The 17,876-nt window shown below is 38.9% G+C and overlaps 1 protein-coding gene across 9 annotated transcripts in view; it reads right to left on the reverse strand.

The window, feature by feature from the left end:
* The window catches only part of Ston2 (stonin 2), a 133,880-nt gene that overhangs the window by 43,645 nt on the left and 72,359 nt on the right, over nucleotides 1–17,876 (reverse strand). For 7 of the 9 annotated variants that reach the window (XM_048799126.1, XM_048799125.1, XM_048799127.1 and 4 more), the window contains one exon: nucleotides 5,520–5,681. The exons of the other annotated variants lie outside the window; for them this stretch is intronic. In XM_048799126.1, coding sequence (XP_048655083.1) covers nucleotides 5,520–5,681 — 162 coding nt within the window. The remainder of the gene's footprint in view (nucleotides 1–5,519; nucleotides 5,682–17,876) is intronic. 9 annotated transcript variants of the gene reach the window in all.

The following is a 17,876-nucleotide window of genomic DNA, read 5'->3' on the forward strand; positions in this document are numbered from 1 at the left end:
CCTAGGAGGATAAACTCAGAAGATAAGGATATCCTCCTAAGCTTTCTGTGAAACAAGACAGATCAATCAAATTTCAAGCAAAAGCTGAGAAAGCAGGAAGATAGTTGCTAATCTCAGCTGGCCACAGATATGTTCTCAGAAAGATTACATAATCCTTCATACCTTACTTTCCTCAGAGAACACCATGGAGATCCAAAGGCACGGAATGATCAATAGCAAAGTCTATAAATCCGTGGCCTGAAATAAAGTGCTCCATTATTATTCTTAATCTATGATACCATAAAACATTACTTCTACACTGTAGAATTTTTGAAAATATCAATCATATGTTAGGTTGCTGTTTTCCCATCTCAAGAGAAAAAAGCTCAGGCCACCTGCAAACAAGGCAAGATGGGCCTTTAGGAGAGGATGTTCACCCAAACCTCTTTCAACTGTTGCAATTTTGGGTTTGCGAAAGGGTCCGAGGTTCAGAACGGATGGAAACTGGTTACCTTTCATTTGAAAAAGAGGAGACCATAGCAAAGGGATGTCATTTGATCTGAAGTAATAACTCCACCCAAGTCCTGGAACTGGATAGGGAACAGCCAAAGCCAAGGACCTTTACATTTTGGAAGATGGGGTGGAATGGAAAAGAGGCATTCTACAGGAATTCCAATGGCATCTGAAAACATCAAACTTGAGTTACCTTCAGGCATTCCCTTCCCTTTGAAATTCCATCAGATCAATCAGAGTAGCAATGAGTCCAATGTTTACTTCCACATCATAAGAAGCAGGTGGCTCTAGAAGATGGACTCTTTTCTGCCTCTTTGTTCTTCTAGGACCCAACTATGATTCCATGATCCTTCTAAAGAAGGAAAAGGTACAACTCCTTCCTAGACCCCTCCCCCCAGAAAAGGGGAGAATACTTTAGTAGTCCTATTTATTCACCCCTTCTGGATCCATTTCCTTTGACACAACAAGATTTTGTCATTCATCTTGCTAAAAAAATTAATGTTTCCCTGCCCTTTGACACTGGGCTTGGCTATGTGACTTGCTTTGACCAATATGATGTTAATGGATTTATGACATAATCAAAAGCTTGTAATGAGCTTGCATGGGTGGCTTGTGCTCTTACCCCTTCCATCACCAGAACATGACAAGCTAGCAGCTGGTGCTGGGGCTAGGACAAGGGAAACAGAAGAAGCCACCCCCATCTGAGCCAGATAAGAACAAGCCAATTTTCCCCTTCAACCTGCAGACACAAGGGTTAAGAAATGAACATTGTTGATGCCACTGATATTTTCTAGTTGTTTGTAATGCAGTATTATCATAGCAACATTAGATACACACACAGATACAACTACAGGCAACAAATGTAGTTTTGGAGTTAAAATACCGTTTGCTTTGTTTTCTTAATACATAATAAGTAATAAATCTCTAATAGTTTTCTTATTAGACTGTGAAGTCCTCAAAACAGAGTCCCATTACCTTCCCAATATCCAAAATTTATTCATGAGTCCATGCCATGTTCTAAGCTCCAGGGGATACAATGGTAAATGATACATAATTCTAGCCATAGGTCTTCCTTCACCTATGATGTTTGCAACCATTATCAGGATTAATGTGCTTTTATACAGAGGAATAATAAAGTTTATTTCTATGGCTGAAAGTATATAGGTCAGTAAGAACCCCTAAATCAACTGAGTGTTATTTGCTTAAATACTGGGTGAACTGGATCATTGCATCTTTTAGTAATCCAAAGAATTGACAAACCACTGCATTATTAGTTTTTAATTCTGGCCAATCACCAGACCTTTGTAAATTACAAATTCCTTGACTGTCTACAGATATCTGACCGAATATTCTAGCACAAGGCCTAGGCCTCTGTTATTAAAAACACCTCAAAATAATGCTGACAATCATAAGAATTGAGGACTTCCCCTCATCTAATAGAACCTCTTCATCCACTGATTTAATCTTTTCTGCTGTGTTAAACTAAGTGTTTGACATTAATAGACCCAACAGTGAACACAAGGTACCAGGATCCAGATCACCAAATGTATCAGTCATGATTAGCTTAACAAACCACTCCAAACTCAGCAGCTTAAAACAGTAAGTATTATTGCTCATGAGTCTTTAGATCTGGATGGGTTTTTCTGATCTCCGCTGGACCCATTCAAGTGTCTGAGGACAGCTGGCTGGTTTAGGACTGCCTCATTTCCACGTCTAATATAGAATCACTGTCAATTGTGTGACAGGGTCTCTGGGTCACAGCAAGAGTGCCCAGGAGTTTCTACATGATGACTGGCTTGGATTCCAGGAGAACAAGCAGAAGTATGAGAGGCTGCCTTAAAACTGAGACTGGGGACTAATATTACTTCTGCACATTCTCCTGGTCAAAACAAGTAATAAAGCCAAGCCAAGATTCAGTGGCTGGGGAAACAGACTTTACCACTTGATAAAAGGAGCCAGAAAGTCATGTTGCAAGGGAACAGATTAAAAGAAGAGAATAATTGGGATAATTTTTGCAAATCAATCTATATTATACAGTATAATAAGAGAAAAATATAACCTCTAGCCAAATGAGATTTCTAAGTGAGAGCCAAAGTTTTCACTTTCATCTCATAAAGACATAAAGTCCTCATATTAAAACTTCATCTGACATTCTTCATTCTAGCTCTTTGATTTCACTCTTACCAAATCCTCAAGATCTCTTTCTCAAACTAAAGCGAAAGCAATCTATATATTCTCAGCATCATCTTTGGGGTACTTGAAGATGTAGATGACATGCCAATCTTTTGAGGATCTGTTCAGGACAAATCTCTGTGACTTAGGATGTGCCTGTAGTCACATCCTAAGTGACTGTGAGAATGATCATCAGGGCTACATCCTCCGAAGAAGTGCATGGCATTAACATGAGGAACACCAAAGCACAAGAAGAAATATTACAGGGAAAAGATAACACATAAGACCAGCAAACAGAGAAGCAGGAAACCGGAGCTTAATGGAGACTACAGTTTGACGCTAATTATAATTTCCACCTGAGGCTGCTGACTAAGCACTCTTCATTCTTTCTCCTTTCTCTTCTCTCCGTTTCCCTGACCATTACCATTTAGGAAACAACCAGAATCCACAACTATTTTTCCTAATCTAGGCCCCAAGGTATATACAGCCTGACTGAGATGTAGCAGTAGTTTACAGCATCTCTATAACAAAGGTGTTGCTTTATTTTAGAATAAACCTTGACCTTTTGGTTAGAGCCAAAGTCTTGAAACACCTACTTGTGCAGGGGGTAGAAGAGAAAATAGCTCCAGAAACCAGAGACACAGGATGGTAGAGTTGGCCAAAGGCTAGGTAGTGCCTGAGGCTCTTTGGAGGAAATTTCTCAAGAGGGAAGGAGAAAGTATACCCTACTCAAAGACAAAGCTGTCCTGAGTGCATACTCTGGTTCCTGTATGTCCAGTTTACAGTCTGGTTGGTAGACTAAGCAATAAGAGTAGATACAAAACACAATGAAGTAAAAAAAATTCATCATAAAGATGCCTAAAAATTCATCATAAAGATGCTAAATTAATCGTAAAGATGCCTCAGAAAAGCCAGATTCAAGCAGGCATTGCAATATCAATTTGGTTTATGAAGAAAGCCAAAAAATTCTGAAAATATGTGGAATAGGCCTTAGTGGGAAGATTCATTGCCCACACTCTTCTAAACTCTATTGTGTTCCTAAACATTGGATATGGGAGAGAAGCAGGTTTGGTAGTAATGGTGACATTTTTATACTATAGTATGTTGTATGCAATATGCAAATACCTGAGAACCAGAATAGCTATCAGTGCTGTTAACTCTATGGGAGGCTTAGTAGTGTGTATATTTGCTTTTCAATTATAACTGGAAAGTCATAACTTTAAAACATGACTCTTCAGAAAAATCATCATAATGGTTCCTACCTTCACTTCTTGCTTACGTGGTCTCAAAATGAGTGGCATACTCAGATCATCTTCTAACACACTAGCCAACTGGTTGCTAATAAATCTCTGCTTTTAATTAGGCAAGGGGAATTGAAAGCAATAAGGAAGCAAACTTGGTGTTAGTACCACAGGAGCAGTGATAATCACAGTGATTCTCACAGCAAAACACATACTGTGGTCTTCATAAACTTAGAAGAGAGATTTTTCACCCTGTCTGGGCTTCTATGCCCTCCAACATTCACACACAGACAACTTTGTGCTCTTCTTACATGCCATAAAGTTCAGGTATGCCTTCTTAGAACATTATTTTTTAGCTGTTGTTCACTGCTGCTCCAAAAACCTAGATATGTTAGGTACAGGTTACTCCTTAAAGAGAATACCTAAGTTGCTTGCCCGGAGGTGCCAAGAATGAACCTGCACTGCATTTTCAGAGACACCTGGGCACAGGCCAAACATCCACATGTGTCACACCAGTGCCTCTGGTTTGGGAAATTCCTACTGCAGTTTCCTATTTCACTCTCTGATACTATAAACCCTCTTAAGGCAGTATCTTTACATTCATAATTGGGAGGTAATTCTTCATGGCTGTTAAGAGGGCTGTCTCAAATTATCTACAATATTTGAATGAAATTAACTTTACACATAGCCTTATCTTGCCTACAACATTTTTCTTGAGTTCTTCCCAGGTATTAATTTTTTGACTAGGTCGGGAACCAGAGGCAGCAGTTTATTCCTTCACATGCCAGTTGCAATCTGTGGCTTGTCTTTAGAATAAACACTAAAAACACAGGGGTCTGTTAACAATGCAGCACTTGATTACTCTGAGTTACCCTCTCATCCACAGCAATCGGGTAGAAGACCTTGGCATCAGCCCTGCACAGAAAACCTCCTCCATTTGCCTTCCCTTCAAGGAATTCTCAACACACTACACAAAGATCTCTGTTTTCTCTCTCAAATACCACATGATCCCACATTGAACATCAGACATTTCTCTCCCCTGAGCACCACAGGCCTCCGCCTGGGGTATCTTAATCAATACTTCCAAGTTCACTTGCATTTCATTAGAACATCTAATCTTTTAACACTTTCCAAACTCCAACTCTGACATCTCTTATTCTACATTGAAATCTTTGAACAGGTTTTGTTAGCTTGTTTTGTTTTGAACAAAATGTCATGTTGGTTTATTTTAAAGCTCTGGTAAGAATCAAGCTACATTTCAATTAGAGTTGCCCATGTATTAAAATGCCCACAATCCTTAGCACTTTTTCTTCCTCAAAACCTAATTGGTAAGCAAAGTAGCTTTTCTCCCCTGTAGGACCAAAAGGGTAAGTTATACCAATCAAAGGTAATTATCTGTTAAGTTTTGTTCCAAGGCAGGCTATCAGGTTACAAGTTCTAATAACCTCACTGGAAAAAGACATTTCTTTGTTTTGGGACCACCAAGAACTAACCAACCAAATCAAACACCTTCAATCCTTGCAGAAACTCTCCTGTCCAAACACGATAAAAAAGAAAAGCCAACAATAAAGCAAATAAAGTGCATGAAGCAGTCCTGCAGCTGGAAGCCCTTACCATTGGGAGCAGAGGACCCTGGAGATTCCTCTCCGGGGCTCCTCCTGGCATGGGGTGGTGGCCAGGGGTCCAAGACGTGGGTACGGGTGGAGGTGTGCTCCTTGCATGCTTGAACAGGGCTCCCCGCCGTCTGCCTGCCTGGCTGCCACTCAGTGTTCTCGTCTGGGTGGGAAGGGCCAAGATGAAAAAAAAAAATGTGCAGGTTACTCACTGGCCTTCCCGGGCAGACACACCCAGGAGGAGGGAGAGGCCAGGCGCAGACAGGGAGAGTCTTCAGAGGCTGTGCCTGAGATCTGCTTCTGATTCCTTTTGTTATTACTTCCTGAACTTTAAGCTCTCTCTGCCTGGGCACTGAAGGGAAGCAGGTAACACTTGGGTGATTATTTTCAACTGTATAATGCAAAAGTTACTTTGAAAAGGTAATGTTTTATCATACACCTCTTTAAATTTAAACCTGAAAACTGTTTTTGCTGTGTTAGAGAATTAACACTGACATTCACAGGAGAGTGATTGGTTACCCTGGGGTGGAGGCCTGGAAAAGCCTGGAGGGAGCAAACCTGGATGACATTTCAGAAAGCATTTCTAGAGTCTAACTTTTTTAGACTCAACTTTAGAGAAATAGGATTCTCAACAATCTCCCAGAGTCTGTGAACTTTGCCTTGGACCAAAGACACATTCTTGAAAAAGGAATCTGTAAATGGAGATGTCAGAAATGGACATGGGAAAAGCTAGAACTTGCTACCTGACAGCCTGGCCATAGATAAAACCTGAAACGAAGGCTTCCATAAATGGAGGGGTGCTTTAGTAATTTTCCTGCTTGGGTAAGCATGTGTATTCATGAACACAGGCAGCAGCAGTAACATGAGGTAGATGAAGCTGAGGATGAAGAGCAGGCAGCAAATACTAGTGTCCTGTACAGACCAGACACTTACCTCATTTAATCCTAAAATGCCTTTATGAGGGAGGTATTATTCTTCACCTGTGAGCACACTGACACCCAGAAGTCGGGCAACTGGGCTTATGAGACCCAGGGAATGGAAGACCTGGGATTTGGACCCAGGTTTGCCTGAATTCAAGAACCAGGAATATTTCCCACCATTTCTAAACAAACCAACACCTTTCCTCCACTTGCAGTTGACCTAAGGCCTGGTCACCTTTCCTGAAATTTCTATAGCTTTTCCAAAACTGTTAATGCCATATGACAGAATTTCATGGGATAGTAGTAAGTGTAATAAAAGTTAAAAACAAAACCCAAAAAACCTAGATTCTCTTCTGTAGCCATTCATAACATAACCTTTAATGAACTAAAATATATTTTGATCCTCCAATCTTGGGACTTAGTATGCTATGTATCTTTTTCCAAAGTTTATTTTCTTCTTCTTCTTCTTTTTTTTTTTTTGCTTGACAGGAAGGCATCTTTTGAGAGTTTGGATAATAGTATATTATAGAATTATAGAGATGGGTTATTAAATTTTTCTTCCCTTTTAAAAAAAAGTTAAATTTATAAAAATTATTTATAAAAAATTCAAATAGTATATAAGAGCATAAAATAAAAAGTAAAAATCTCTCCATTTTCCCTAAGAACCAGTCCCCATTCCCCAGAGGAACCCACTGTTAGTGATTTCTTCTGTATCTGATTCAGACATTTTTATGCATATAAAGCATATGTGAATAACCTTTTTAAAATAACATACCCAGGATTAAAGTATACCCATGATATGCTATTTGGCACTTTTGAAAACTTAATGACATATTTGAGATTTTCCATATCAGCATATAGAATTGCTTTTGGCAAGTTAGAGCCAAGAAAAATAAAAGGTAGTCCTAAAATAATGGAGTTACTGCTTTATAAAAGGTTCCCCTACTTGGGTCATTGTAAGTTTCATGACTCAAGGTGGAAATGCATGGCTGTCATTCCAGCTCTAGTTGTGGAATGTCCGCACTTAATGCTCACATACAGAAGGCAGAGGACACTATGGCCTCCTCACGGGTCATCGGGAAGCTCAGTAGCAATGGTGTTAATAATGCCACAATCTCAGCCAACACTTACTAAGCACTCTGTGCCACAGACTTTTTGTAATGTTTTCTATGTATTGACCTATTACACCTTACTTATCCTCAACAACTCAATGAAGCTGGTGCTGTTTTTCCCCATTTTACAGAGTGAGGGAATTTTTTAAAAGCATGTATCCAATACACACCAAAGGTTGCTGTTTTTATGAAGTAAGCATAGCACTAGCAACCCTGATCTTTGCCACAGTGTGGTCCTCCAAGCAGCACTATAGAGTGGATCCCATTTTCCCTGAGAAACAATGTTGTAATTGGGGTTCTGTTCTAAGACCTCACTTTGGATTCCTATAAATTCTAGCCAGGATCAATAAAATCTTTTAAAAACAGATACAATAATTCTCATAATCATATGAAATAGTAAAATGATATTTCACAACAGAGATTTGGAGAAGCTTGTACAACCCTTCCTTTTTACTGATGAAAGAAATAATATCCAAGATTACAATATCTAAGATTATGTGGGTCTTCTCTAAGTCAGTAATGAAATAATTCTAAAATGTGCATACATTTGACACCTTATTACATAAGGGATTCTAACACACATCCTATCATACACATAGAACATATTATATCACAAATTTGAAGTATTTTTAATGTACAAGTTAGAACAAGAAATATATATTTAACTAGATATAGCTTTCCTGCCTGTCTCCACAGAATTTTAAAAGGTCATTAAAAGAAATGATTTGACTGATTCATTTCTCAGAAAAACTGTCCATGGATAACATGAATCAATACCTTCTTATTTTTTCAATGAATTTTCCTATAAAAACCAGAGGACTTCAAAATAAGCCTACCAGACTTCATCCCCCTAATATAGATAGGTAAGCATCTCCAGTGGTTTGGGAGAGCACTCAGGACCTCAGTTTGCTTTGCAGCACATTGCATTGACCTGATCCTCTGCCGGATTCTATTTCTCCCTCTTTCTCTCTCTTTTTTTTTTCTCCCTACTTACCTTCCTAAGTAAAGAAAGCCTTGCAAGTGTAGTAAATTACAGAAGGGCAAACATGGAGCACAGAGGAAGAAGGGTAACTTATAGTGCTTTAACCCATTTTGTCCTATATCTCAGATATGGAACACCTATAAAACTTTATTTTATAATATATATATATATATATATATATACACATATACATATATATTTACATTTAGTATGTCATATATATGTATACACACACATAAGAATATAACTATAGTATAGTATAATATTAACATAATATCTATAAGTTCTAGACTATGATTTCTACCCTATGCACTGTCAATTTTATTAAAATATTCTTAGAATTAAAATCTTGGGACTAAATGGGTTAAGATGATTACAAGTGAGAAGACACCATGTATTTTGCTCTAAGAGTTGAAAAAAAGAGAGAGAGAAACTAATATCTTCTCTTCTCCCACTTTGACTCCCAGCACAATATTAGATTATACTTTCAGCACAGTGCCTAGAATAATGTGTAGAAACTTGTTGACTAGTTAGGTATTTGTTCCTCTAAATCTGAATAATCTTCATGTTCAATGGGGTCACCACTAACAAGGTATGAGTTGTTTCTTATCAATTACATGTGATGGTTAAATGTCTATCCTGAAAGAAATCTACATGTGGAAATAAATAGTATAGCCTGTGCTAAAATAGGCAACATTTAAAAGACATAAATGCTTGTTTTGGCTGCTCTATAGTTAGTAGTGAGGAAAAAACAGCAAACATATAATGAAGATGAAGATAACATTGGAACTCCAGTTCTGCTACCTATGCTCTGGTCAAGTTACTTGGAGGAGTTCCAGATTCCTGGTCTCAGGTGAGCAAAATATTATCTGACTCATAAGGCTCTGATTGAAGGTGAGCTGAAAGACATGTAAGACATCTTGCACACTGCAGAATACTGCTCAAATGTTGGGTCCTAACCATCACTGCTTCTGGTGCTCTGATGATGACAGTGGAGATGATAGTTGCTTCCAGAGAGGAACCAAGTTGCTTCTGTTGTTCTTGACTCCACAGCACATGTTCTACTTGGCTGATGTTCCCAGAGTAGGTCTATCAGAACACTAACTAGCTAGTGAGCACAATTCAACTGGGAAATGGGACCAGTTTGTTTTCCTGTGAACACTGACATTTTCCTCCATTCCTCTCATATTATCAGAACTTCTGAACTACTTCCTTTTAGAATACATACAAAACTTTTTTTTTTTTTAACTTTTGGCTATGGAAAATTTCAAATGTACATAAAAGTCGAGACAAATGTGCAGCAAACCCTCACATATCACCAGTATCAATGATTATTAATTTATTCAAAGCTTGTTTTACCTGTATCCATACTCATTTTGGATTATTTTGAAGCAACTTCTCAGTATTATTCTTATTTCATCCACAAATATTTCTGCATGTTTCTCTAAAAGACATGTATCCTAATTTTGAACAGAATCAAAATATTATTACATCTAAAAATGAACTATAACTACTTTATATTATCGAATATCCATGTGCATTAAATTCCTCTAAATGTCTCCAAGATTTATTTGCACTTCAAGTAGATTCTGCAATTAGTTGACAGGTATTGTCTTTTTAAATCTGAGATTTCTTCTTCCATCTTTATTTTTCCCTTGCAATTTATTTGCTAAGGAACCTGCTGCTTTGCCATATAGATTATCCCCAAATTCACATTTTGCTGATGGCATGATTAACATGTTCCTTTGTTCCCTATATTTCCTGTCACTTCATAATTAGTTCTAGAGAATTTATCAAATTCAGATTTGACTTTTGGATTGCCTAGTTAGTTGATAGTCTTGTATACTGCCATCAGGAGCAAGCGATACTTAATTAGCTCTGGGTTTTGTGTGCTTAACAACCACTGAGAATCAGTGTTCAGTAGTGCTTCACAGGAGTTGGAAAACAGTGATTTTCTTCCACTACTTCCTCATTTGTAAACTGGGATACTATTACTATTTAAAAATGAAAGATATTTTCCAATTCTGATTTTGGCTATGACAAATTGTTCCCTCTATCTACATACATCATTAATATCTATTATACTGTTCGCTCTATCTACATACATCATTAATATCTTTTGGTATAAAGATATTAATGATGTATGTATACATCATTTTGGTATAAATATAATTCACATGGATATTAGGTAATAGAAACCTTCAAATGGTGGAGAGGGACTAGTCCATGCCACATCATTTAAGTTCACTGACTTTACTACTTGTGAGCTCTATGACTTTGGTCAAGGCTTTTAATCTTACTCTCAGTTTTCTTATCCATAAAATGGGGGTAATAATGCCTACCTTTTAACTTTTGTGAAAATTCAAGAAAAAAATATGTAAAGAGCATGTTTCAGGCTCAAAAAAAAATAGATGCTCAATAAACTGAAGTTACTAGTCCATACCTTGGACTAGTAACTTCAGTTTATTGAGCATCTATTTTTTTTCTTGAATTTTCACAAAAGCAGTTGCTCAATAAATGTTATCAAATAAGTAAAGGGATCATTGGTTTTACCTTGTTTCAAGCCAATGATGGTTTTTTTGTTTCTTTTGTTTTGTTTTGGTACTGGCGATTGAATTCAGGGGTACTCAACCTCTAAGCCACATCCCCAGCCCTATTTTGTATTTTATTTAGAGACAGGGTCTCACTGAGTTGCTTAGCACCTTGCTGTTGCTGAGGCTGGCTTTGAACTTGTGATCCTCCTGCCTCAGCCTCCCCTCCCATTGAGATTACAGGCGTGTGCCATCATGCCTGGTCTATTGATGGTTTTAATATTTCAAGATGCTGGGCATATAAAATTGAACATGAATTTATATTTAATTGAATGTAGAGAAAAGCATATTATCTGCTCCCAGGTTCAATTACTGCAGCTGGCTAATTTGCAAATACGTAGTGTTGGTAACCCATGGGGCCAGGGCAAGAGGGCGGAGCAAGATCAACTCAACTGTATCATTAGAGATTGAGAGGACATCAATGTTCTCTAAAAGAAAAATGTATTAGTATTTGCTATGACCTCTGACTTAGCCTGAGTTGCATAAAGGAATCACCTAGTGTGCCATTGCTTAGATAAATGACACCTAAAAGTTCATGTGTTGAAGGCTTGGTCTCCAGAATGGCACCACTGGGAGGTAGTACAGTGGTAGGATCTAATAGGAGGTCTTGAAATCATTGAGGCATGCCCTTGAGATCTTGGGACCCTGGGCCCCACTTCTTTTTTTTTTTTTTTGCTTCCTGGCCCTGAGAAAAATTGTTCTGCACTGACACACATTCCCACCATCATGTACTACCTTATACAGGCTCAAAGCAACAGGGTCAACTATCATGAAGTGGAAATTCTAAAACTGAGCCAAAATAAACCTTTTCTCTTTATAAGTTGACTATCTCAGATATTTCATGATAGTGACTGAAAGCTGACTAGCACACCTAGTATAGTAGATTGAAATGAGTCCCCCAAAAGACAGGTTGAAGTCCTAACTCCCAGAACCTGTTAATGTGACTTTATTTGGAAACAGGGTCTTTACTGATATAATCAAGTTAAGGTCATACAGGATTAGAGTGGGCCCTAAGTCTAATCACTGGTTTCCTTTACAATAAGAGACATAAAGACATTGAGGAAAGATGGTCATGTGAAGATGGAGCAGAGAATGGAGTTATGTCACCATAAGTCAAGGAGTGCCAAGGATTGCCAACAACCACCTGATATCTTACTGAATGTTGATTTTGGATATTGAGTCTTTAGGACTATGAGAGAATAAATTTCTGTTGTTTCAAGTCACGCAGTTTGTGGTACGTTGTTAAAAAAGCTCTAGGAAATGGAAACATCCAGTGAACTTAGACCAAAAGTATGGCTCAATCAGTCTACCTGTGGTTTGAACTGTTTAGTGGGAAAGAGAGAAGGGGTGGGGGAAATCCTAGACAGGGAGACCTGAATCAGCTTTAATCTGTCTTACTCACCTGGGCCCACAATCAACTTCAAAGCTGTACAAGTACCAACAGGAAAGCCTGTTCTACCTGAAAAGCAGGTGGGCAAAAGCCTCAGAACTTGTTGGCACTGACACCTTGCGGATGAGAAGGCTTTCTGTGGAGTTAAGCAGCTTTCATCTTCTTTCAAGTGAGGAAAGGGGAGCATTAACACTGTCAGGCCTGGTGGGGGGAGCATTCTATCCTGGGCATCTTCTGCTCTGCCCTCATTGTATCTCAGAAAGGTTCTGTGGTCTAATGGAAACATCTACAGACTGTGAAGCGAGATGCTCCTAAGTGCTCCCCTAGTTACTTACTGACTACACTGAGCTTCAGCACATCACCTCCCCCTCAGCACTGTGAGAAGCATTCAACACAATAATGCAGTCAAGAATTTAGCATGTGAGTGGTGCTGGATTGGCTCCTTTGACAAAGCCACTGTCTGGATATGTGCAAGAGTAAGTAGTAGTGGTGGACATTCACATTCACTGAATACCTTTTGTGTGCCAGGCACTGAGCTGAACACTGAAGAGACTAGGAATGAGCTTCAGTCTTTAACAAATGATGTATATTAGGACTGTGGGATTAGAGATACTGGGTTTCTCTTGCTCTTTTTCCTCTTAAAGTGTCTTTGAATGCTATAATAAGGTTTTATAATTATAATGAAATGTTTTAAAATTAAAACATAATTTTTTAAGTGTGAAAAGCTGCCCATGTATTCATTAAAAATACATATTTTTTATAACATTGCTCAATCATTCAGTGAGACAGAGCATTGGGTAGTGAGGGGGTCAGAGTCCACATTCAAATATACTCTCACCAACAAGGAACTGTAACACTGGGTCAGTAGCACATGATATAGTCAGCACTTAATTAGTGGCTAAAACTATGGCTAGTTTTATTTTCCCAGCTTAGCTCTCCCAGAACAGGAATTACCTCCTTTCACCCATCTGTTAATACCTACTCCAAAGTCCACCAATGCTCCAGGATTAGCTGGCTCTACATATAGGACTGTGCAATAGAATTCTCTCCACCTTTCTGGAAAACTAGACATAACAAGCAGCCTAATGATTATGTTAGGGCAAGGAAGGAAGTGGAAGAGGCTGGTAAGACTTCTTAACATTTGCAATCTGCTTAGTCGTTTCCTATTGGTTCCTCTCCAAGGGTGCTATCAAGACAGGGCAAAGCATGCAGGCAGATCTAAGAAATCCAGCTGTGAGTCAAAAGCACGTAGAACACAGGTGTGTGTGTGTATGCACTGGCATGTGACAACACCTCATGGCTAAAGCAACTAAATCTTTTCATACACAGAGATTAAAAATCAGCCTTTCTCAGTGGCTTCTAGAATTTATTCTACTTGCTTCATGACTGCCACAGATGTTTTGGGTACTTGCTGCTAGCAACAAGGAGATTTCAGTCCCATTAGTCTTTGGAAATGTGGATGTGAGTATTATGTGCTAAGTTCTTTGACTTTGCTCTTTCATTTATTCCATTCGGGCCCTACAAGATAGTACTTGACTGGCTGGCAGACTGCCTAGAAAAGACATAACCAAGACTGGGTCCCATGTCAAGGTGACTCCAGCATGGCCTCTCTGTATTACCATAGCCTGACACTATTGAGAGGGAGAGGAGAAAGCCACAGAAAGCATCAAGCAAAATTGTCAATTTTCCCATACCTTTATCTACTGCCCACCAATATAAATAAAGAAATTCAACCAGAGACCTTCAAATCACTCCACAAAGATGATTTCTATGTTTAAATCCCATCAAGGACAGAGGGGGGAAAAAAAGAGAACTACACTGAAACTGCTGAACTGTGGTTAAAAGCTTCATTTTTTCTTCTCTCCAAGCAAAGCAGCTAATTGAGGTTAGAGCCATAGAAACCAAACAAAAGGCTCCAAGGAGCCCACACATCCTGGCCTAACTGCTGCCAGCCACTGTGGGAAGGGCACGTGCACCCCTCCCCAATTCCTTTACAGTTTAATGAAGATCTGGCCTGTCATCTTCCCAGGAAACAAATTCCACAGCTGACTGAGAGGGACTGATTTCTAAAGAGAGTGGATCCTCCTTTAATGCCAGAAGACGGCAATAAAATGGGTCATAAACATATTTACTGGGTTATAACCTTCTAGAGTAGACAACTGGGTTTTTCCCAGGCTCAGGGAAGTCCTCAATGTCATCGCTGAGGAGGGATGGAAATGTCTGTGGAAGTCATGGCTCCCTGATTAGGTCAGGTCCTTCTCCCTGGCCTGGGTGAAAGGCACATTCACCTAATAATGATGAGTGTATCCAGTATGCTTTGCAGGTTTGGAAGAATTCTGAAAAAAAAGTCACATTCATACTCTAAAATGTCCAAGATTCTATCATACAAATGATATTAAAAGATATAATTACCTCAAGTAAGTCATAAACAAGTAATATTTTTGAATACAGCAAAGAAAAACTAACCATTTTCTTGTTAGACTGATACTCTTAAAAAACTCTCTTTGGGAGATTGGGATTCTGGGGAGTATTCATCATTACTTCAATATTAAAAATATTTTACTGTTGAGTTCTCTAAATCACCTGGATTATATTAAACCTCCCTAAGTTTCTTGAACATTTCATCATCTTCTACAACCTGTTTTCTTTGTAAAATGAAGTTCATAAATAGACTGTGGGACTGAGGATGTTTAGCTGTTTTCTAAGAGGGAAGACATAATTATCATATGGAAAAAAGACTGAATTTGTTTTTTATGAATCCAAGAGAAGGATGATAATAATAACTACAATAATTGTTAATTCATTGGAAGAACTGATATCCATTAAATACATTTATTATATCAATAATGATTCTAAAAGCTCTAAATACATTTTTATTATATCTTTACAACAATCCCAAGAAATCATTATTCCTACTGTTATGATTTTGTAGATGAAGAAACTAAAGCTCAAAATAGTTAAGAGTTTTATGCTAAGTTTAGTCAGATATCTAGTAGGGAGGGAAACCAGTGTTCAACTCAAGCAGGTAGTGGTCAAGTTAGGAGATGAGAATGGTAACATCATGTAACATCAAGCTTCACCTGGGACATAAACCTATCATAGCCCTGATGATGCTGAGTTCCTTCCCTATTGTAATGAGCTACTTGGTTGGCATCAACATGGTTTTCTAGCTTTAAACACATTCTATAGCTACATTTTTTCACCTTAGCCATTCAAAAATCAGAGGAGGGATCACCTGTTATGACAGGTGATATTCAGATTTCTGTGTAAAGATTTAGGTTTGTACACCTGTTCTAAAACTGCTTCCCTTTCCTTCTTGGAAGCAGAGGGATATAAACGTCTTTACAAAGTTTTTCTTCTAAAACCAAGAAGCTCATGAGTGAGAGAGATACCACACATGATTACCACACAGCTCACATGATTCTTAAGCAAACCCCAATTCAAATGGGTGTCAAGGTTTAGCATGGCAATGAGGCCAGATGTGACTGTCATACTAAAAAGCCAAGTGGGATTCCAACCAGCCTTCTCTAGTCCCTGTTCACTAGCAGGGCCTTATTAATTGGCCAAATCCAATACCCTCTTCCTCTCTGCTTGAAGTACTGACTCTAAGAAGCTCCATAAAGGAGAAGTAAAATATTAGACTGATTGAAAGACTGTTCATTTCGTCTTTCTTAACTGGTTTTTCCTCTTCTTTACTTAATATTAGGACACAATTTAAGTCCCACCATACACTATGAAGTTTTCGAAACAGAGGAAGTAGATAATGTACTAAAAGTTTGCCATCCAGTCTTGAATCATTAAGAGATGATAATCCTTCCAGATGTGATGGTGCATGCCTGTTATCCCAGCAACTCAGGAGGCTGAGGTAGGAGGATAACAAGTTGGAGGCTAGCCTCAGCAATTGAGCAAGACACTGTCTTAAAATAAAAAAGGGATGGGAATGTAGCTCAGTGCTAAAGTATCTCTGGGTTCAATCCCCAGTTTGAAAAAGAAAGAGAGAGAGAGAGAGAGAGAGAGAGAGAGAGAGAAAATATATCTTGGCTAAGCTTCTAAAATCTCTAAAACAGTGACAACAACCTCCTCCCAATATTCTGGAGGCCAAGCAAGCGCTTCACATTGTCCTCTTTCTCTATTTCCAGTTCTTAGCCAATTGTCTCAAAAACATCCATTCTGGGCACCTGGGGGAAAAAAAGGAATGTGTCCTTTTATAGGGGCTTGAATACTTTGCTTGTAGTTACCTCTATAATTAAGATAAACAAGGAACCCCTGACAGCCTTAAGGCAAAAACAAGGCAGAAGGAAGCCCGGGAGACGGCAAGGTGGGTGGGCAAGAAATGTTCTACAGTAGCCAGGTGTCCATCACAGGGAGCTGGCTATTCTCAACTGAAGACTTGCTGGCAGTTCTAGTTACAAAGGTCAACATTAAAAATGGTGACCCATTCTCTGTATAAACACTGACCAAGAAATTCTTCAAGACACTCTGTGTAGTCATGGGAAGAGGAAAAAGAAGAGAGAGAGAACAAGAAAGAAGAAAAGGTAGGGGGCTTCTCACTCTAGAGACAGCCTGCATTCTCCACTGAATGTGTACCTATCTTCCTAAATAAACCTGTCTATGCCTTTGTCAGCTTGTGCTGAAATTCTCTTTCAGCACATATGCTAAGAACTCCACTGGTCCAGAACTGAGCCCCCGCTCTCCTCTGGGAACTCTTGGAACGTCTCAGGAGACAGCTCTTCTCATGTGATATCTCTTGGAGCCCACCATGGTGCATCAGAGGCATCAACTTTGTTTAAAACAATTGCATGTTAAGAGGATGGCAACATAAGCATTTCAACCCATCCCTGCAACTGAGACCAGTATCTTTTTAAAGAAGGACAAGACTTTTGATTCCTAACTAGGCAAAGTCATGGCCTCTTGCCAGTCTGAAGCAGCCATAGAAGATGGATCTTCACCCCTCACCAACCCTTAAGATTAAGGGATCAAAGTCTCAGGTGGGGGGCGGGGAATAAGATGGGGATTTAGAATAAAGAGCGAGAAATACTGAATCTTAAAGGAAATGCCCACAAGCCATTAAGATGGAAGAAAGCACAGTTGTAAATCTTGAGCAACATGTCCTTGGCCCATGCCCTTGAAAAATGAGGGAAATACGCAAGCACAGGGAAAACTAAAACTGGCAAAGAATTATGCAGTTCTACTCTAGCTCCAGTCCTGCCCCTGATGCAGCCTTTCTTTAAATATTGGACTCCCCAGCCCAAGACAGGACTGCTTCTCACTCTTGAGATTGCCTACATTCTCCCTAAATAATACCCCTCTGCCTAAACCTTTGGGAGAAAAAAAGGAAGAAGTGGGCGGGGGGGGGGGGGGGG

This window comes from Marmota marmota, unplaced genomic scaffold (genome assembly GCF_001458135.2).
Source record: "Marmota marmota marmota unplaced genomic scaffold, marMar, whole genome shotgun sequence".
Classification (NCBI taxonomy): domain Eukaryota; kingdom Metazoa; phylum Chordata; class Mammalia; order Rodentia; family Sciuridae; genus Marmota; species Marmota marmota.